This window comes from Callionymus lyra, chromosome 12 (genome assembly GCF_982586985.1).
Source record: "Callionymus lyra chromosome 12, fCalLyr1.hap1.1, whole genome shotgun sequence".
Lineage (NCBI taxonomy): Eukaryota > Metazoa > Chordata > Actinopteri > Syngnathiformes > Callionymidae > Callionymus > Callionymus lyra.
In genome coordinates this window covers 4555397-4579158 of record NC_141829.1, presented here as the reverse complement: position 1 = coordinate 4579158, position 23762 = coordinate 4555397, and the positions used below count along the sequence as shown (strand labels likewise).

The 23762-nt window shown below is 35.1% G+C and overlaps 1 protein-coding gene across 1 annotated transcript in view; it reads left to right on the top strand.

The window, feature by feature from the left end:
* The window catches only part of tmem198aa (transmembrane protein 198aa), a 53717-nt gene that overhangs the window by 20618 nt on the left and 9337 nt on the right, over nucleotides 1-23762 (top strand). The window contains exons 2-5 of the mRNA XM_087804550.1: nucleotides 10032-10243; nucleotides 16913-17151; nucleotides 18269-18481; nucleotides 22054-22177. Of these exons, the coding sequence (XP_087660676.1) occupies nucleotides 10105-10243; nucleotides 16913-17151; nucleotides 18269-18481; nucleotides 22054-22177 (715 nt within the window). The 5' untranslated portion in view covers nucleotides 10032-10104. The remainder of the gene's footprint in view (nucleotides 1-10031; nucleotides 10244-16912; nucleotides 17152-18268; nucleotides 18482-22053; nucleotides 22178-23762) is intronic.

Below are 23762 nucleotides of genomic sequence, written 5' to 3'. Positions count from 1 at the left end.
CGCCGCGAGGGAGTCGGAGGACGAGCGGCTCCGAGGCGGAATGAAACTGCCGCAGTGCGAGATGGATTCTTTACAAAAGTCTGGACCTGTTTAGTATGTTTGTGTCTTTTTTGTTGATCTTCAAAAGCAAGTATCGCCAATAAAAACAGGACAAATCACAAAGAGAACCATATACAATTGTTTTATGTAATTGCATAAGTGAGTAAGTAATATTTTTAAAGTGCTTTTCTACAATACTCAATAAAATATATACTTAAAAGATAAAGCAAACACAGAGACAAACACAGGAGTCTCAGAGAATTAAGGAGAAGATCAAATAAAAGTGTCTTGAGATGTTTCTTGAAGGAGTCAGTAGATCATCAAACACACAGATGTTTCTTGAAGGAGTCAGTAGATCATCAAACACAGATGTTTCTTGAAGGAGTCAGTAGATCATCAAACACAGATGTTTCTTGAAGGAGTCAGTAGATCATCAAACACAGAGATGTTTCTTGAAGGAGTCAGTAGATCATCAAACACAGATGTTTCTTGAAGGAGTCAGTAGATCATCAAACACAGATGTTTCTTGAAGGAGTCAGTAGATCATCAAACACAGATGTTTCTTGAAGGAGTCAGTAGATCATCAAACACAGATGTTTCTTGAAGGAGTCAGTAGATCATCAAACACAGATGTTTCTTGAAGGAGTCAGTAGATCATCAAACACAGATGTTTCTTGAAGGAGTCAGTAGATCATCAAACACAGATGTTTCTTGAAGGAGTCAGTAGATCATCAAACACAGATGTTTCTTGAAGGAGTCAGTAGATCATCAAACACAGATGTTTCTTGAAGGAGTCAGTAGATCATCAAATACAGATTTTTCTTGAAGGAGTCAGTAGATCATCAAACACAGATGTTTCTTGAAGGAGTCAGTAGATCATCAAACACAGATGTTTCTTGAAGGAGTCAGTAGATCATCAAACACAGATGTTTCTTGAAGGAGTCAGTAGATCATCAAACACAGATGTTTCTTGAAGGAGTCAGTAGATCATCAAACACAGATGTTTCTTGAAGGAGTCAGTAGATCATCAAACACAGATGTTTCTTGAAGGAGTCAGTAGATCATCAAACACAGATGTTTCTTGAAGGAGTCAGTAGATCATCAAATACAGATTTTTCTTGAAGGAGTCAGTAGATCATCAAACACAGATGTTTCTTGAAGGAGTCAGTAGATCATCAAACACAGATGTTTCTTGAAGGAGTCAGTAGATCATCAAACACAGATGTTTCTTGAAGGAGTCAGTAGATCATCAAACACAGATGTTTCTTGAAGGAGTCAGTAGATCATCAAACACACAGATGTTTCTTGAAGGAGTCAGTAGATCATCAAACACAGATGTTTCTTGAAGGAGTCAGTAGATCATCAAACACAGATGTTTCTTGAAGGAGTCAGTAGATCATCAAACACACAGATGTTTCTTGAAGGAGTCAGTAGATCATCAAACACAGATGTTTCTTGAAGGAGTCAGTAGATCATCAAACACAGATGTTTCTTGAAGGAGTCAGTAGATCATCAAACACAGATGTTTCTTGAAGGAGTCAGTAGATCATCAAACACAGATGTTTCTTGAAGGAGTCAGTAGATCATCAAACACAGATGTTTCTTGAAGGAGTCAGTAGATCATCAAACACAGATGTTTCTTGAAGGAGTCAGTAGATCATCAAACACAGATGTTTCTTGAAGGAGTCAGTAGATCATCAAACACAGATGTTTCTAGAAGGAGTCAGTAGATCATCAAACACAGATGTTTCTTGAAGGAGTCAGTAGATCATCAAACACAGATGTTTCTTGAAGGAGTCAGTAGATCATCAAACACAGATGTTTCTTGAAGGAGTCAGTAGATCATCAAACACAGATGTTTCTTGAAGGAGTCAGTAGATCATCAAACACAGATGTTTCTTGAAGGAGTCAGTAGATCATCAAACACAGATGTTTCTTGAAGGAGTCAGTAGATCATCAAACACAGATGTTTCTTCTAGGAGTCAGTAGATCATCAAACACAGATGTTTCTTCAAGGAGTCAGTAGATCATCAAACACAGATGTTTCTTCAAGGAGTCAGTAGATCATCAAACACAGATGTTTCTTGAAGGAGTCAGTAGATCATCAAACACAGATGTTTCCTGAAGGAGTCAGTAGATCATCAAACACACAGATGTTTCTTGAAGGAGTCAGTAGATCATCAAACACAGATGGTTCTTGAAGGAGTCAGTAGATCATCAAACACAGATGTTTCTTGAAGGAGTCAGTAGATCATCAAACACAGATGTTTCTTGAAGGAGTCAGTAGATCATCAAACACAGATGTTTCTTGAAGGAGTCAGTAGATCATCAAACACAGATGTTTCCTGAAGGAGTCAGTAGATCATCAAACACACAGATGTTTCTTGAAGGAGTCAGTAGATCATCAAACACAGATGGTTCTTGAAGGAGTCAGTAGATCATCAAACACAGATGTTTCTTGAAGGAGTCAGTAGATCATCAAACACAGATGTTTCTTGAAGGAGTCAGTAGATCATCAAACACAGATGTTTCTTGAAGGAGTCAGTAGATCATCAAACACAGATGTTTCTTGAAGGAGTCAGTAGATCATCAAACACAGAGATGTTTCTTGAAGGAGTCAGTAGATCATCAAACACAGATGTTTCTTGAAGGAGTCAGTAGACCATCAAACACAGAGATGGTTCCAAAGCTTAGGAGCAACAGTCTGGAAGGATTTCTCTCCTCTGGTCCGGAAGTTCAGGAACCATCAGTAGATTCTGATCCACAGACCTCAGAGCCCGAGCTGGGGTGTAAGTCTGGATCAGATCACTGATGGAAGGTCTGACCATGAATAGATCTGAAAGTAAGAACCAGAATTTTAAAATGATCCTGAAAGAAACTGGCAGCCAGTGAAGAGTTTGAAGGAGAAATGTGAGTTCTTCTACTAGAGCAGCCAGTGAAGAGTTTGAAGGAGAAATGTGAGTTCTTCTACTAGAGCAGCCAGTGAAGAGTTTGAAGGAGAAATGTGAGTTCTTCTACTAGAGCGGCTCAGAATTCTGGCTGCAGAGTTTTGTATGAACTGCAGTCGAGACGATCCTTCTGGTTTAGATCAATTTCTTAAAAAGTAGAACCATAATATCATAAAAACACAATCCTCGACAACAATGTTGAAGCAGCCAGTAAAAAACTAGATTATAGTCATAATGTGAAGATATCAGAGAAAAAGGACACACACACCAGCGACACACACCTGCAACACACACCAGCGACACACACCAGAAACACACACCAGCGACACACACCTGCAACACACACCAGCGACACACATGTGATCATGTGATCATGTGATCATATGATCATGTGATCAGCTCCACACGTTTCATCTTTGGAGCAGAATTACACAAACCGGTGATTACGAACACAATCAGTCGCACACCTCGACACAAAGAACAACAAATCATGTTTGACACAGTTAAAAAAAAAGCGTGTGAATCGTCACGATCGTGTGTCCAACCTAATTCTCTGATGTGTTTCCATGGTAACGTGCTCTTAAATCTATAGAGGCTCTGGAATGAAACATCGACCTTTGACCTTCACATTTCTAAAGAGACGAGCCTTTTTTTTTGCTCGTCTCGCTATTTCCATGCTGCTGGTTGCTATGGCAACAGAAGACATGCAACATCCTTACGTAACGTGTTTGTTTTTCTTGTTTTTGGCCGTTTCTGGACACGCCGTCACTTGGTTTTATCCCGAAACGTTTGGTCTGTGAAGGACTTGAAAGATCAGTCCATCAGTCAAACCTGCAGCCGAGGTCTCAAGCAGGAAGGTTCTCATCACAGAGATAGAGAACCAGGAGGGTTTTTTTCTAGATCACTAAAGATTGTATTTATAATTGATAACATTTGACCTTTTTTTGTTCTATACAAAACATAATAAAAATGATGTTTATTTTTTAAACAGAGTAGAAAACGTTTGTGCTTCATTACTTCAAAGATTTAAACAAATAATTTAAAAAAATGTAAAACGTAGGAAATACTTGAACTATTAATAAAGCTTAGGAACATTTCAATATCAAGAAAACGAATAAGACTAATTAATTAATTCTATATGGGAGTTTTTGTTAGTCTAACCCAGTGGTTCCCAACCTTTTCCAACTCGAGGCCCACATAAAAATTTTTAAATAAAATTGTATGTTAATTACAGTTTGTAAAGATTTGAGCAGTTAGAAAACAGTATCAAAACAAATAATAACGTTAAATATAAACAAAATTTACAACCAACAACCATTTTTTTAAATGACATGAAAGAAAGAAAATAATAATAACAAAAATAATCTTGTTTTTTTCTTCTTTTATTCGACTTTTTAGGTTTGTAAAGATTTGCAATTTCTTGTTTTATAGAAAACAAAAATATTATTTATAAAATAAATGAAAAGGTATAAATGTAAATATTGATGTCACTAACTTTACGAAGACAAGGAACCGACAAAAGATGACATCATCAGACTTCCTGTTATAGAAAGTTTAGTAAATAAACCTTTTGTTCATCTTAACTTCGACTTAAAGTGTTAATAATATTTTTGCCACTTGTTTGTCTCTGTCTGATCTAAAAGATCGAAAAACTAAATTAAGGTTATTTTTTTTTCAACTTTAATTTAAAATAAAGATATTATCAAAACTGAATTGTTTAGATGCTAGCTTAGCTAGCTAGCTAGTGCTAGCTGCACTCATAGCAATGTGACATTTTTTTGTGTATTTTGAGAATGTAAGTAAGTAACTGTTATTTCTAGTGTAAATCTCTGGTTAAATAACAAACTATAATTTCTGAAATCATATTAAGGAGTTAAATGAAGTATCACTGGTTTGGTTACGAACCTCAGGATATTGAAAATGTTCTTCTGTAACTAGTTTGTCTTAGTAACGTATATAACGTATACCTCCACATACTGGTCTTAATAAATGAATATATATGAATATATTCCATTTTATTATGTTGTATACTTGATTTAAAAACATAATTTACAAATGTACAAGTAACAGATCAAATATTCACAGCGACTGAGGACGAGAGGATACAGTGACTCCAGCAGCTTTTAATGCTGATGTTTGGACATGTTTTGGTTTAAAAAGCAGTGAAATAAACACTCAATGAGGAGAACAATAATAGAATAAATGTATTTTCCAAAAATAAATGATTAAAAAAATGACATTATCGTCGGCGGAGCAGCTCATGGATCATCAGCTCTGAACCGTGACTTCCTTCTGAGTCAGCAGCTTCCTCTCGGACGCTCTCGGCTCATCTTCCAATTAACGTCGCAGGAAACGAGTTTGTTGTTCCAGCATCTTGATGAGGTTTAATGAAGGAGGCGCCCGGCCGGGTCACATGACTCGTCCCTGACTCGTGATCCGGACCCTGCAGGTCAGCGCTGTCATAGAAGGACAAAAAGATGGAGCCTCGCCATCACTCTTCCAGAAGCTGACGATGGAGCTAATGGCTACATGAATAACTCATGACCTCCTCACTGTGGATCAGACACGGAGTTCATGGTCTCACAGATGATCAGATGTTACGTTGAGAGAGTGTAGGAGAGTCATGACATCCTCAGGAGAGTTGATGTCGGCGGTCGAGCTCACAGGTGTAGTTACCTGGAAGAACAGAGGGTCAGACCAGAGTAATGGATCCAGAGAACTCATTAAAACTTCATTCATTATCTGAGAAAAGATACAACTTCACTTTCCCTCGGACTCACAACACAGACGACGATGCTTTCATCTCGTGCACTAATAGATAATAATAAAGTATAATAATACAGTTTAACAAAAGACTGTGGACCAAATTATATCCTCCAACGTCTCGCGAGTGGCCCTCGGGCCGCACGAGTGTGTCAGGGTGTCCTCAGGTGTGTTTGGCGACACGCATGGCTCCAGGGATGGTCCGTCAATAGATGAAGGAACCTCATCTATTGACTCATTGAGGACCTCAAACCTGCTGAGGACCTCAAACCTGCTGAAGACCTCAAACCTGCTGAAGACCTAAAAACCTGCTGAAGACCTCAAACCTGCTGAAGACCTAAAAACCTGCTGAGGACCTCAAACCTGCTGAAGACCTAAACACCTGCTGAGGACCTCAAACCTGCTGAAGACCTCAAACCTGCTGAAGACCTAAAAACCTGCTGAGGACCTCAAACCTGCTGAAGACCTCAAACCTGCTGAAGACCTAAAAACCTGCTGAGGACCTCAAAATGCTGAAGACCTCAAACCTGCTGAAGACCTCAAACCTGCTGAGGACCTCAAACCCTCTGATGACCTCAAACCTGCTGAGGACCTCAAACCCTCTGATGACCTCAAACCTGCTGAGGACCTCAAACCTGCTGAAGACCTCAAACCTGCTGAGGACCTCAAACCTGCTGAAGACCTCAAACCTGCTGAGGACCTTCAAACCTGCTGAGGACCTCAAACCTGCTGAGGACCTCAAACCTGCTGAAGACCTCAAACCTGCTGAGGACCTTCAAACCTGCTGAGGACCTCAAACCTGCTGAAGACCTCAAACCTGCTGAGGACCTCAAACCTGCTGAAGACCTAAAAACCTGCTGAAGACCTCAAACCTGCTGAGGACCTTCAAACCTGCTGAGGAACTCAAACCTGCTGAGGACCTCAAACCTGCTGAAGACCTCAAACCTGCTGAGGACCTTCAAACCTGCTGAGGACCTCAAACCTGCTGAAGACCTCAAACCTGCTGAGGACCTCAAACCTGCTGAAGACCTAAAAACCTGCTGAAGACCTCAAACCTGCTTAGGACCTCAAACCTGCTGAAGACCTAAAAACCTGCTGAGGACCTTCAAACCTGCTGAGGACCTCAAACCTTCTTTATTTCGTCTGAATTTGGAAGATGATTCTTCATTTACTTGACTCTGGTTCTGCTGCTGCTCCTACAAAGGAATCAGTTAAAAAAACACTTTTATTTCAAACCAGAAAACTTTTGTTTTTATTTATTTATTTATTTATTTATACTGTTGTAAACTCAGGACGTTTTTTATTTGAAGTCAGAAAATACAAATGAAATCAAAATATAATTTCTAAGGTACAGGAAAATAAGTTCTCGGGTTGCTAGGCAACAGTTCAATAGTTTCACTCAAGGTGAAGTTTCTTTTGGAATTTTGGGGGTTTTTTTTAAAGTGAGATAAAAGATAAAGATTAAAAAAAAAACACATTGACTTGTGGAACATGGTTTGAGAAATTGTTTTGTTCGACTATGAAGGTTCTTTCAGTTTCTGTTGCTTCTGCTTTAAAATGTCGTTTTATTTCCTCGTTGCGAATAAAGTTTTAGTTGATGTGAGCGATTAGAGAAGTCAGGAGTGGAAACAACAACAGGAGACGCAAGAACATTAAAATAGAGTAGAATTTAATACACAATAAAAGTTAAAGTTTGTGTGTGTTATCTCAGGGTTAAGGTGACCCGAAAACAAATGTGTCTGTGGTATCCCTTGTGTTATCTCACGGTCAAGGTCTCCCAAAAACAAATGTCTTTGTGGTATCCCTTGTGTTATCACAGGGTCAAGGTGACCCAAAAACAAATGTGTTTGTGGTATCCCTTGGGTTATCTCAAGGACAAGGTGACCCAAATAGTAATGTGTTCGTGGTATCCCTTGTGTTATCTCAGGGTCAAGGTGACCCGAAAACAAATGTGTCTGTGGTATCCCTTGTGTTATCTCATGGTCAAGGTCTCCCAAAAACAAATGTCTTTGTGGTATCCCTTGTGTTATCTCATGGTCAAGGTGACCCAAATAGTAATGTGTTCGTGGTATCCCTTGTGTTATCTCAGGGTCAAGGTGACCCGAAAAGAAATGTGTTTTTGGTATCCCTTGTGTTATCTCAGGGTCAAGGTGACCCAAAAAGAAATGTGTTTTTGGTATCCCTTGTGTTATCTCAGGGTCAAGGTGACCCGAAAAGAAATGTGTTTTTGGTATCCCTTGTGTTATCTCAGGGTCAAGGTGACCCGAAAAGAAATGTGTTTTTGGTATCCCTTGTGTTATCTCAGGGTCAAGGTGACCTGAAAAGAAATGTGTTTTTGGTATCCCTTGTGTTATCTCTGGGTCAAGGTGACCCGAGTCTTTGAGCGAGAGTTGATAGCAAGAAGACTAGGAAAGAAATGCACTGGGTTCACCTTGACCCAGAGACAACACAATGGATACCACAAACACATTTGTTTTGGGGTTTATTAAAGACTAGTTGCATCTTTGGAAGATCTTGGGACAAACTCAGGAAGTGACCACAGTGACAAAATAAAAGCATACAGGATGTTTTTGTAAAAGATAGATTACAAATATATTTAAAAAAAACTTTTATTTCAGTCGTAAAGGTTAAAGAAAAAATTTAAAAGATTTGTACTTTGAGCCAATTTCAAGCCAAAAACCACCATGTTTTGATTATTTGCAGTGTTTTATATTTATGTGTAACTAGACTTGGCAGAGGTTTGCTCTCTCTGCGCTTTTTTTGTTACTTTTGCATCTTCTTTTTGAGTCGACATTTAAATCCTGGTTGTTTTTGGTTGTATTTTAGCAGGAAAACCTCTCCGTATGAAATGAGATCTTGATCTCCACTAGAGTGGGAATTCTTTGAAAGGTTGTGGGTTCAAATCCCAGTCAAAGTTTGTGATTCGTGTCAAACCTAAAACTAGACGCGGATTTTCCCGGGAAATCCACGAAAGCGTCAAATCCCAGAACAGAACATCGTGATGGACTCTCTGCACCGTGACTCAACATCGCAGCAGTTTTTGGGTCACGGTTATGTTTCTTCTTCTTCTCTTTCCTAAAATAATTTTAATCTTTGGCGAGGATTCGCCACAATGTGCTAATTCATGCAAATGTATCTCCATGGCAACGATTCTGGGTTGTCGAGTATTTCTTGATGTTTTCTTCAGCGACGGTGTTTCGTCGAAGAATCAATAGATATGTGAGAAAATATTGATACACTTAAATATCACAATATTTTCTTACGATACTTTATCAATATAAAACAGCAGTAGTAAAATGTGCTTAAAATGAAATTATTATTAATTATTTTTTATTTTTTATTTTTTTACAATTAACATGGAAATATATTTACGGTGTTTGTTCACTTTTTTGTTGAAATTAAACTTGAAATTATACTTGTTACTACACTATCACAACACCAGAGTCAAGTACTGGACAATACTACATGTATATTACACTTGTTACTACACTATCACAACACCAGAGTCAAGTACTGGACAATACTAAATGTATATTACACTTGTTACTGCACTATCACAACACCAGAGTCAAGTACTGGACAATACTACATGTATATTACACTTGTTACTGCACTATCACAACACCAGAGTCAAGTACTGGACAATACTACACATATATACTTGTTACTACACTATCATAACACCAGAGTCAAGTACTGGACAATACAACACATATATCCTTGTTACTACACTATCACAACACCAGAGTCAAGTACTGGACAATACAACACATATATCCTTGTTACTACACTATCACAACACCAGAGTCAAGTACTCCACAATACTACACATATATACTTGTTACTACACTATCACAACACCAGAGTCAAGTACTGGACAATACTACACATATATACTTGTTACTACACTATCACAACACCAGAGTCAAGTACTGGACAATACTACACATATATACTTGTTACTACACTATCACAACACCAGAGTCAAGTACTGGACAATACTACACATATATACTTGTTACTACACTATCACAACACCAGAGTCAAGTACTGGACAATACTACACATATATACTTGTTACTATACTATCACAACACCAGAGTCAAGTACTCCACAATACTAGACATATATACTTGTTACTACACTATCACAACACCAGAGTCAAGTACTGGACAATACTACACATATATACTTGTTACTACACTATGTATTGTATCGTTGACCATGTACGGTAATATTGCTGTCAGTACACACTCCTAATAACCTCTTGTGTCTCCACAGATGGACGCATCTTGACGTCTCACTGAGAAAACCCGCCTCCACTCGACTCACCACTGACCCTCCTCCGTCCACCATGGCCTCCACGAGCCCCCTGCTGGGTCTGACCGAGCTGGGTCTGAAGTGCGACCAGGAGATCGAGAGGAGATACGAGATCGTTCCCTCCGTGGTCTGCTCCATGTGCTGCCTCTTCGGGATCATCTACTGCTTCTTCGGTGAGCGACAGGAAGTGAACGCGATTGGTCGATGGAAACGCTTGATTGATCGACACGTTCAGTGACTTCAGAGGTTGATTTATGAGCAGAAGAAAGGATCCTTTAAGGAGGTGCGGTCAAATAAACGAGGTGCGGTCTCGGTCGGGGCTCAGATGTGCGACGCCTGATTACACAAAGATAACAATGTGGATCCAGACTCGAGGTCCAGTTAGACTCCGAAGGAACGAGAGTCGGATCCAAACAACGACTCGTCGACCGGAGTGAACGAGACTTTACGAGACGATGAAAGATTTTAATGATGATTTTCGTCTTCATTAAAGTCTTTCTTCGAGAGGTTCTGCACGTAAGATCCTGCTCGTCTGGAGATCAATGACCTCAAATACTTCGAGTAGCTGGAAATAATGAGTCTTGAAAGAAGTCACAACTAAACACAACAAATACACAAATCGAAGTGAATACTTTCAAACGTAGAAAGGTCAAAATATTTAAACAGTTTGTCTCATTATTCTGCAAACTAGGGCTGCACTATATTGGAAATAAGTGCGATATTCGATATTGGTGTCTGGGATTGCGATATGAATATTAATACGATATTTTTTCTTTCACCTAAAAATGTAGCCGCGCACAGTAGCGAGTTCTGTAGTGTAGGTCCGGGGGTTTAAATAAGGAAAACTACGAGATGTTTCCCTTTAGTTTATTTCCGCGCTTCAGTGCCGACATGATGGTAGAAAAATATCTCTTATAACGCTCAGTCTCACGGGACTTGCATCGGTTTTCCCGCCAAACTGAGCGACATCAGAGAGGAGCCGCCGGCGCGTCGCGATCTCACCAAATCAATAATAAATCCACCTCCTTGTACACGCACACATAACACTTTATAAATGATGCTAACAACTTAGCTCGTTAGCATACAGTGAAGACGCACACATAACACTTTCTAAATGACGCTAACAACTTACTTCGTTAGCATACGGTGAAGACGGACACATAACACTTTATACCTGATGCTAACAACTTAGCTCGTTAGCATACGGTGAAGACGCACACATAACACTTTATAAATGACGCTAACAACTTAGCTCGTTAGCATACGGTGAAGACAGACACATAACACTTTATACATGATGCTAACAACTTAGCTCGTTAGCATACGGTGGAGACGCACACATAACACTTTATAAATGATGCTAACAACTTAGCTCGTTAGCATACGGTGAAGACGCACACGTAACACTTTATAAATGATGCTAACAACTTAGCTCGTTAGCATACGGTGAAGACGCACACATAACACTTTATAAATGATGCTAACAACTTAGCTCGTTCGCATACGGTGAAGACGGACAGGTTTGTTTGGAAGTTCACGATCTTATAAGAAAACAACTGAGACGAGATGAAAAGTTCTTACAATATGTTGCTTTAACAAAGGAGGTTGAAAGAGACGAGTGACTGGATCACTAGTGTTTGACTAGATCAGAAGTTAGTATTACTTCACTGGATCACTAGTGTTTGACTAGATCATAAGTTAGTATTACTTCACTGGATCACTAGTGTTTGACTAGATCATAAGTTAGTATTACTTCACTGGATCACTAGTGTTTGACTAGATCATAAGTTAGTATTACTTCACTGGATCACTAGTGTTTGACTAGATCATAAGTTAGTATTACTTCACTGGATCACTAGTGTTTGACTAGATCATAAGTTAGTATTACTTCCGTGGATATACTTAGCTAAGACGCGTCACCATAGCAACCGAGCCTAACAAGCTGCGCCGCACAGTTCAAAAACGGACGGAGACGTAAACAACAACGAGACATAGAAGTACAAATATAACTTTACAGAACGTGACACTGATTGATCGAAGTGCACATTTAAGAAATGCTTGATTTATTCAATAAAAAAATACATTTTCACATGTTTTCAATATTCGGGAAGCCCTAACTTTCATGATGAAACATCATTTTAAACTGATGGCGCCACCTACTGACCTCTGAACAATATGACACTGTTTCACGAAGCTTCATCAGCTCGTCACTAGTTACCTAGAACAACCATCTGGTCTCTTCTAGTTGTCCCGCTTAAACCGAACCACAGACGGTCGAGTCGATCGGGTTCTAATAAGAGAACATCATCGACATGACAGGATTGATTGACCTCAAGGTCAACGAATCAACAGATGGAAAGAGTGATGGAGGTCCGAGTAAACAGAACGTTACGCAATGTTTTCATCTTTACTCCGATCGAGTGAACTGGAGGATCCAGACGTGGTGTAAACACTTTGAAATGTTCTGGTATTTCAGTGAATAAATGTGTCACAGTACAGATTAGAATCCAGGAGGATCTGGAATCCTGGTACAGATTGGAATGCCTGAACTAGGATCTTAATATTGATATGGATTAGGGTTAGAGAATTGGACATTGTCCTGGTAGAATTCTCGCTAGTCCTGGAACAGATTAGAATTCCAATATTCAGATCCCAATACAGCAGTAGGATTCCAATCTGTACTAGTAGAGATTGGAATTCATTTGAACCTAAAATCCTACTAGTACCGATTGGAATTCACTAGTAGAATCTGGAATCCTACTAGTACAGATTGGAATTCACTAGTAAAATCTGGAATCCTACTAGTTGAATCTATAATCATAATAGTAGAATCTGGAATGCTAATAGTAAAATCTGAAATCCTAATAGTAGAATCTGGAATCCTAATAGTAAAATCTGGAATCCTAATAGTAAAATCTGGAATCCTACTAGTAGAATCTGAAATCTTAATAGTAGAATCTGAAATCTTAATAGTAGAATCTGGAATCCTAATAGTAGAGTCTGAAATCATAAAAGTAGAATCTGAAATCCTAATAGTAGAATCTGGAATCCTAATAGTAGAATCTGAAATCCTTATAGTAGAATCTGGAATCCTAATAGTAGAATCTGAAATCCTAATAGTAGAATCTGGAATCCTAATAGTTGAATCTGGAATCCTAATAGTAGAATCTGAAATCCTAATAGTAGAATCTGAAATCCTAATAGTAGAATCTGAAATCTTAATAGTAGAATCTGGAATCATAATAGTAGAATCTGAAATCCTAATAGTAGAATCTGAAATCCTAATAGTAGAATCTGGAATCCTAATAGTAGAATCTGAAATCTTAATAGTAGAATCTGAAATCCTAATAGTAGAATCTGAAATCCTAATAGTAGAATCTGGAATCCTAATAGTAGAATCTGAAATCCTAATAGTAGAATCTGGATTCCTAATAGTAGAATCTGGAATCCTAATAGTAAAATCTGGAATCCTAATAGTAGAATCTGGAATCCTAATAGTAGAATCTGGAATCGTAATAGTAGAATCTGAAATCCTAATAGTAGAATCTGGAATGCTAATAGTAAAATCTGAAATCCTAATAGTAGAATCTGAAATCCTAATAGTATAATCTGGAATCCTAATAGTAGAATCTGAAATCCTAATAGTAGAATCTGAAATCCTAATAGTAGAATCTGGAATCATAATAGTAGAATCTGAAATCCTAATAGTAGAATCTGGAATCCTAATAGTAGAATCTGAAATCCTAATAGTAGAATCTGAAATCCTAATAGTAGAATCTGAAATCCTAATAGTAGAATCTGGAATCCTAATAGTAGAATCTGGAATCCTAATAGTAGAATCTGAAATCCTAATAGTAGAATCTGAAATCCTAATAGTAGAATCTGGAATCCTAATAGTAGAATCTGGAATCCTAATAGTAGAATCTGGAATCCTAATAGTAAAATCTGGAATCCTAATAGTAGAATCTGGAATCCTAATAGTAAAATCTGGAATCCTAATAGTAAAATCTGGAATCATAATAGTAAAATCTGGAATTCTAATAGTAGAATCTGAAATCCTAATAGTAGAATCTGAAATCCTAATTGTAGAATCTGAAATCCTAATAGTAGAATCTGGAATCCTAATAGTAGAATCTGGAATCCTAATAGTAGAATCTGGAATCCTAATAGTAAAATCTGGAATCCTAATAGTAGAATCTGGAATCCTAATAGTAAAATCTGGAATCCTAATAGTAAAATCTGGAATCCTAATAGTAGAATCTGGAATGCTAATAGTAAAATCTGAAATCCTAATAGTAGAATCTGATATCCTAATAGTAGAATCTGGAATCATAATAGTAGAATCTGAAATCCTAATAGTAGAATCTGGAATCCTAATAGTAGAATCTGAAATCCTAATAGTAGAATCTGAAATCCTAATAGTAGAATCTGAAATCCTAATAGTAGAATCTGAAATCCTAATAGTAGAATCTGGAATCCTAATAGTAGAATCTGAAATCTTAATAGTAGAATCTGAAATCCTAATAGTAGAATCTGGAATCCTAATAGTAGAATCTGGAATCCTAATAGTAGAATCTGGAATCCTAATAGTAGAATCTGGAATCCTAATAGTAGAATCTGGAATCCTAATAGTAAAATCTGGAATCCTAATAGTAAAATCTGGAATCCTAATAGTAAAATCTGGAATTCTAATAGTAGAATCTGAAATCCTAATAGTAGAATCTGAAATCCTAATAGTAGAATCTGAAATCCTAATAGTAGAATCTGAAATCCTAATAGTAGAATCTGGAATCCTAATAGTAGAATCTGGAATCCTAATAGTAGAATCTGAAATCCTAATAGTAGAATCTGAAATCCTAATAGTAGAATCTGGAATCCTAATAGTAGAATCTGGAATCCTAATAGTAGAATCTGGAATCCTAATAGTAAAATCTGGAATCCTAATAGTAGAATCTGGAATCCTAATAGTAAAATCTGGAATTCTTATAGTAAAATCTGGAATCATAATAGTAAAATCTGGAATTCTAATAGTAGAATCTGAAATCCTAATAGTAGAATCTGAAATCCTAATTGTAGAATCTGAAATCCTAATAGTAGAATCTGGAATCCTAATAGTAGAATCTGGAATCCTAATAGTAGAATCTGGAATCCTAATAGTAAAATCTGGAATCCTAATAGTAGAATCTGGAATCCTAATAGTAGAATCTGGAATCCTAATAGTAAAATCTGGAATCCTAATAGTAGAATCTGGAATGCTAATAGTAAAATCTGAAATCCTAATAGTAGAATCTGATATCTTAATAGTATAATCTGGAATCCTAATAGTAGAATCTGAAATCCTAATAGTAGAATCTGGAATCATAATAGTAGAATCTGAAATCCTAATAATATAATCTGGAATCCTAATAGTAGAATCTGAAATCCTAATAGTAGAATCTGAAATCCTAATAGTAGAATCTGAAATCCTAATAGTAGAATCTGGAATCCTAATAGTAGAATCTGAAATCTTAATAGTAGAATCTGAAATCCTAATAGTAGAATCTGGAATCCTAATAGTAGAATCTGGAATCCTAATAGTAGAATCTGGAATCCTAATAGTAAAATCTGGAATCCTAATAGTAAAATCTGGAATCCTAATAGTAAAATCTGGAATTCTAATAGTAGAATCTGAAATCCTAATAGTAGAATCTGAAATCCTAATTGTAGAATCTGAAATCCTAATAGTAGAATCTGGAATCCTAATAGTAAAATCTGGAATACTAATAGTAGAATCTGAAATCTTAATAGTAGAATCTGAAATCCTAATAGTAGAATCTGAAATCCTAATAGTAGAATCTGGAATCCTAATAGTAAAATCTGGAATCCTAATAGTAGAATCTGAAATCCTAATAGTAGAATCTGGAATCCTAATAGTAGAATCTGGAATCCTAATAGTAAAATCTGGAATCCTAATAGTAAAATCTGGAATCCTAATAGTAGAATCTGAAATCCTAATAGTAGAATCTGGAATCCTAATAGTAGAATCTGAAATCTTAATAGTAGAATCTGGAATCCTAATAGTAAAATCTGGAATCCTAATAGTAGAATCTGGAATCCTAATAGTAAAATCTGGAATCCTAATAGTAGAATCTGAAATCCTAATAGTAGAATCTGGAATCCTAATAGTAAAATCTGGAATCCTAATAGTAGAATCTGAAATCCTAATAGTAGAATCTGGAATCCTAATAGTAGAATCTGGAATCCTAATAGTAAAATCTGGAATCCTAATAGTAGAATCTGAAATCCTAATAGTAGAATCTGGAATCCTAATAGTAGAATCTGGAATCCTAATAGTAGAATCTGAAATCTTAATAGTAAAATCTGGAATCCTAATAGTAAAATCTGGAATCCTAATAGTAGAATCTGGAATCCTAATAGTAAAATCTGGAATCCTAATAGTAGAATCTGAAATCCTAATAGTAGAATCTGGAATCCTAATAGTAGAATCTGGAATCCTAATAGTAGAATCTGAAATCTTAATAGTAAAATCTGGAATCCTAATAGTAGAATCTGGAATCCTAATAGTAGAATCTGGAATCCTAATAGTAGAATCTGGAATCCTAATAGTAGAATCTGAAATCCTAATAGTAAAATCTGGAATCCTAATAGTACAGATTGGAATTCCAATCCTACTGGATTCTGATCTGTACTTTGACAAATACATAAACTCACATTTTGGGGTAATTCCAGCGGCTGTGCTCGGGTCACTCTGACCCACAGTTAAAAGTGTCTGTGGCGATAGAAGCAGAGACTCTGGTGAAGTGAGACAGTGATGGATGTCGGACCCTAATCTTCCCCCTCAGGCTACAGATGCTTCAAGGCCGTGCTGTTCCTGACCGGCCTGATGTTCGGCTCGGTGGTCATCTTCATGCTGTGCTACAAGGAGAGAGTGATGGACACGCAGCTGAGCATCGAGGCCTCCGTGGGCATCGGTCTGGGCATCGGGACCCTGTGTGGCCTGGTGACCATGTTGGTGCGCAGTGTGGGTCTGTTCATGGTGGGCCTGCTGCTGGGCCTCCTGCTGGGCGTGGCCGCCCTGGTGGTGAGTGCTTCTGTTCTTTCAATAATTCTATTTAAAATATATTCAAGGTAGATTTTTAGTTAATAATTGCTTTTTAAAAGTCAAATAATTTCTAAATGATTCCTTTTTTACTCATAGAGTTTAATATTCAAATAATAAAATGAAAACATAATAAAAATTCAGTATTTTTTCATTCTTAAACTCTTAGACCTTTTGATTGTGTGATTTTTAATTAGTCACATGATCATCGGTGCGTCGCATGATTGGCTAAAAGTTTTGATCCAGTAGCTCGGTGCTCTGTTGGTTTTGACTGGTTACTCTATTATAAAACATTTAAATATTGAATTTAAAAGACTACAAATACATTAAAAAAAAAAAAAGGATTTCAATTATTTTTTATTATTTGAATGAAATATTAATAATATGAAATAATAATAATAATAATGAAATATTCACCCTTTCGTAAAAATGTATACAAACTATTTGATTATTTAATACATATATACACATTATTGAATTAAATTATTCAATAAAAAAAGTTTAAACTTTCAATAAAGAAACTTTTTGAAGTCAATTCAATTGTTCAAAAACACTTAAAAGCTTGAACATTTAAAATGTTGAATTTTTAACCTTTTTAATTAAAAAAAAAATCGACCATTTATACGTATATAAACAAAAAAATATTAAATATTATTGAATTTAATTATTAGATAAAAACGAATGTAAATGCTCAATATAGACATTGTTGAAGTAAAATATATATTTTTTAAAGAACGTTTAAATGCTAAAAGTAAAACACTTTTACAATTAAAAAATCAAAGTTTCAACATATTGAATTCGTTCAATATTCTGCTGATGAACGTCATTTAAATTCATGGCGTCACTCGTGATAGCAAAGAGTCCAAAGCAAAACAATTCCACACTCGCTGCTCCTCAAAGGCGACAGTGATGGACGACTCGTCTGCTCAGACTGTGACCAGCTCAGGATTCTTGGCAGCAGATAAATCCGTCGACGCGTCGCTGGACGTGATGAAAAAAAACAACTTTTTTTTCTCCTCCTCGATGATGCGTCGCGACTGCAAACCACTGTCGTTAACGTGACGCTTGAGGAACATGTTCTCCACTCGTGGTCCTCCAGGGCATGGAGGAGTTCTACCACCCCAGGACCGTCTGGGTTCCTCTGGGGATCCTTCTGGGCTCCGGCACCTTGTTCGCCGTCCTGACCCTGCAGTGGCAGCGCTGCTTCGTCACGCTCTCCACCGCCACCTTCGGCGCCGCCATCATCACCGTCACCGTGGACTACTTCATCGAGCTCTTCGCCCTCGTGCACTACGTGTACGAGCGACTCCGGGTCAGTGGAAACATCACGACCTGCTGATGTCAGCAGAGCGCTCAATGTTTACACCTTCACTGTTGCTTAATGATATAAATAAATGTATCTTTTACATTTTTAGTTATTATTTTAAAAATCATCATTAGGGTTTTTCATACATTTTATTAAATAATAAAAACAGCTAAAATCATTTTAACCAAGTAAAATATACTGATAAAACATTGATTAAATGTGTTGTTATATTCTATTTATTTAAGAAATGTTCTCAAATATACAAACACTGATCATGAGTGTTTACAGTGTGTTTGGATCTAAATAATTGAACGTTCATTTGCTAAACAATGTTGTGCTAATGCTAAGTAAAATGTGTTAGCTTAGCTTCGACATGCTAACTACTGACTAGCATACATTGTCGTACATAGTTATTTAAATATAATAAGTATTAGTAACAGCTAAAATCATTCAAACCAAGTAAAATATACTGAAACACATTAATAAAATGTGTTTTGTTTTTTTGTTTTTTTAAATGTACATAAATATTCATATGAAACACTGATCTTGAGTGTTTTGCTTCATTAAAGTAACATTGTTTACAGTGTGTTTGGATCTAAATAATTAAACGTTCATTTGCTAAATAATGTTGTGCTAATGCTAAGTAAATTGTGTTAGCTTAGCTTTGACATGCTAACTGCTGACTAGCATACATTACCGTATGTAGTTATTTGAATATAAATTATAAAAGAACAAAATAAATACAACTTTATTTTGTTATTTTATCATTTATATTTTAACATAATAAGTCATGTTAACAGTAACAAATATTTTAACCAAGTAAAATATACTGAAAGAACATTTATTAAATGTGTTGTTATATTTTATTTATTTAAAAAATGTACTTAAATATTCAGATTCACTGATCGAGAGTGTTTAGCTTCATTATAGTAACATTGTTTACAGTGTGTTTGGATCTAAATAAATAATAAATGTTGTGCTAATGCTAAAGTAAAATGTGTTAGCTTAGCTTTGACATGCTAACTACTGACTAGCATACATTACCGTATGTAGTTATTTGAATATAAATTATTAAAGAACAAAATAAATACAACTTTATTTTGTTATTTTATCATTTATATTTTAACATAATAAGTCATGTTAACAGTAACAAATATTTTAACCAAGTAAAATATACTGAAAGAACATTTATTAAATGTGTTGTTATATTTTATTTATTTAAAAAATGTACTTAAATATTCAGATACACTGATCGAGAGTGTTTAGCTTCATTATAGTAACATTGTTTACAGTGTGTTTGGATCTAAATAAATAATAAATGTTGTGCTAATGCTAAAGTAAAATGTGTTAGCTTAGCTTTGACATGCTAACTACTGACTAGCATACATTACCGTATGTAGTTATTTGAATATAAATTATAAAAGAACAAAATAAATACAACTTTATTTTGTTATTTTATCATTTACATTTTAACATAATAAGTCATGTTAACAGCAACAAATATTTTAACCAAGTAAAATATACTGAAAGAACATTTATTAAATGTGTTGTTATATTTTATTTATTTAAAAAATGTACTTAAATATTCAGATACACTGATCGAGAGTGTTTAGCTTCATTATAGTAACGTTGTTTACAGTGTGTTTGGATCTAAATAAATAATAAATGTTGCGCTAATGCTAAAGTAAAATGTGTTAGCTTAGCTTTGACATGCTAACTACTGACTAGCATACATTACCGTATGTAGTTATTTGAATATAAATTATTAAAGAACAAAATAAATACAACTTTATTTTGTTATTTTATCATTTATATTTTAACATAATATGTCATGTTAACAGCAACAAATATTTTAACCAAGTAAAATATACTGAAAGAACATTTATTAAATGTGTTGTTATATTTTATTTATTTAAAAAATGTACTTAAATATTCAGATACACTGATCGTAAATGTTTAGCTTCATTAAAGTAACATTGTTTACAGTGTGTTTGGATCTAAATAATTAAACGTTTATTTGCTAAACAATGTTGTGCTAATGATAAGTAAAATGTGTTAGCTAAGCTTTGACATGCTAACTACTGACTAGCATACATTACCGTACATGGTTATTTAAATATAAATTATAAAAGAACAAAATAAATACAACTTTATTTTGTTATTTTATCATTTATATTTTAACATAATAAGTCATGTTAACAGCAAAAAATATTTTAACCAAGTAAAATATACTGAAAGAACATTTATTAAATGTGTTGTTATATTTTATTTATTTAAAAAATGTACTTAAATATTCAGATACACTGATCGTGAGTGTTTAGCTTCATTAAAGTAACATTGTTTACAGTGTGTTTTGATCTAAATAATTAAACGTTTATTTGCTAAACAATGTTGTGCTAATGCTAAGTAAAATGTGTTAGCTAAGCTTTGACATGCTAACTACTGACTAGCATACATTACCGTACATGTTTATTTAAATATAAATTATAAAAGAACAAAATAAATACAACTTTTTTTTGTTCTTTTATCATTTATATTTAAACATAAAAAGTATTAGTAACAGCTAAAATCATTCAAACCAATAAAATATACTGAAAAACATTAATTAAACGTGTTTTGTTTTGTTTTATTTGAAAAATGTAGTTAAATATTCATATGAAACACTGACGGTAAATGTTTAGCTTCATTACAGTTACATTGTTTACAGTGTGTTTGGATCTAAATAATTAAATGTTCATTTGTTAAATAATGTTGTGCTAATGCTAAGTAAAATGTGTTAGCTTTGACATGCTAACTACTGACTAGCATACATTACCGTATGTAGTTATTTGATTATAAATGATAAAAGAACAAAATAAAATAAATAAAAGTTAGAAAATCCTAAATTTAAGTCACAAAAGAAAGATTTAGAGCTGAACTATAAATTCATTTGAAAATCTTATATTTACTGAAGAAGAAGTCGTATTTTAACCATTTTGTTCTCTATTTTTCTTAATTATTGTTGTTTATTTTCCTTTAACCAACATGTTCTGTAACATTAAAAAATATTTGTATTGGAATAATAATATTAAACTCTATTTGAAAATAAAAAAACAAGATTCATATGGAAAATATTTCAATGTATAAATGTACTGTAATTATTTAATAAAATGACGAATTCTACCTTATAATATAAAAGTTATTAATTATAATTATTCAATTCAAAACATAGAAATTATTGAATTAAATTATTTTTTTTAAAACAACATTTCAGGCTCAACAAAATGTATTTTCCAAACAAGAAGTTTGATTTTGACTTTTCACTCTGAAAGGCTCAGTTTCCTCTAATTATCTTTGTTTGTCCATCAAACAATTCAATAATAATAATAATGAACATATATTTTATTCAAATTCCTTCAATATCAATTTTACTTTTCTTAGCAACGTAATCTTCTTTCTCTTGTCTTGGACACTGACATCTTTACAACAACATTAATAACATTATAATCCACTTTGATATTTCACAGAAAATGACTTGCTCTGACAAGTCGACTGGAACCTTTTTATTCCTCAGACTTCATTCTCAAATCTTCCTGCAGGTGGCGCCCAAGAAGCCGGTGTGCTGGTTCACCTGGGTCATCCTGGGGGTGTGGCCGGTCCTGGCTCTGCTGGGAGTCTTGATCCAGTGGAAGGTCACGGCTGAAGGCTTCTCTCACACAGAAGGTTGGTTTGAGGAGGAAACATCCACTGACATGTGTTTTTACACAAGGATTGAAAAATATATTATATTTTATACTCATTATCTCTTTGTTTATGGTTTATATTTCTATGACTTTTGTTTAAAATAAAAATAATGCCTTTTTTTAAAGGATTAACACTAAAATATTCATGAGGTTTTCTCATTTTTGTGTTGCAATTACACTTCTGGCCGTCAGTCATTTAGTCCTCCGCTGCTAAAGGAATGATGACTGAGGACAAGAGGATACAGTGAGTCCAGCAGCTTTTAAAGCTGATGTTTGGACGTATTTTGGTTTGAAAACAAATGAAAGTAGTTACGACTTTGTCAAGAGTCATGTGGTCTGTAAATACTACAACACCAGAGTCAAGTACTGGACAATACTACACATATATACTTGTTACTACACTATCACAACACCAGAGTCAAGTACTGGACAATACTACACATATATACTTGTTACTACACTATCACAACACCAGAGTCAAGTACTGGACAATACTACACATATATACTTGTTACTACACTATCACAACACCAGAGTCAAGTACTGGACAATACTACACATATATATTTGTTACTACACTATCACAACACCAGAGTCAAGTACTGGACAATACTACACATATATACTTGTTACTACACTATCACGACACCAGAGTCAAGTACTGGACAATACTACACATACTGTATATACTTGTTACTATACTATCACAACACCAGAGTCAAGTACTGGACAATACTACACATATATACTTTTTACTACACTATCACAACACCAGAGTCAAGTACTGGACAATACTTCACATATATACTTGTTACTACACTATCACAACACCAGAGTCAAGTACTCCACAATACTACACATATATACTTGTTACTACACTATCACAACACCAGAGTCAAGTACTGGACAATACTACACATATATACTTGTTACTACACTATCACAACACCAGAGTCAAGTACTCCACAATACTACACAAATATACTTGTTACTACACTATCACAACACCAGAGTCAAGTACTGGACAATACTACACATACTGTATATACTTGTTACTATACTATCACAACACCAGAGTCAAGTACTGGACAATACTACACATATGTATTTGTTACTACACTATCACAACACCAGAGTCAAGTACTGGACAATACTACACATATGTATTTGTTACTACACTATCACAACACCAGAGTCAAGTACTGGACAATACTACACATATATACTTGTTACTACACTATCACAACACCAGAGTCAAGTACTGGACAATACTACACATATATACTTTTTACTACACTATCACAACACCAGAGTCAAGTACTGGACAATACTTCACATATATACTTGTTACTACACTATCACAACACCAGAGTCAAGTACTCCACAATACTACACAAATATACTTGTTACTACACTATCACAACACCAGAGTCAAGTACTCCACAATACTACACATATTGTTACTACAGTATCACTGTATATCGTAGCGTTGACCCTGATACTGAACAATACACACCACTAGTCAGGTTTGAAATGATTTTCTTCGGTAAGTTTGAGTGTTTTTT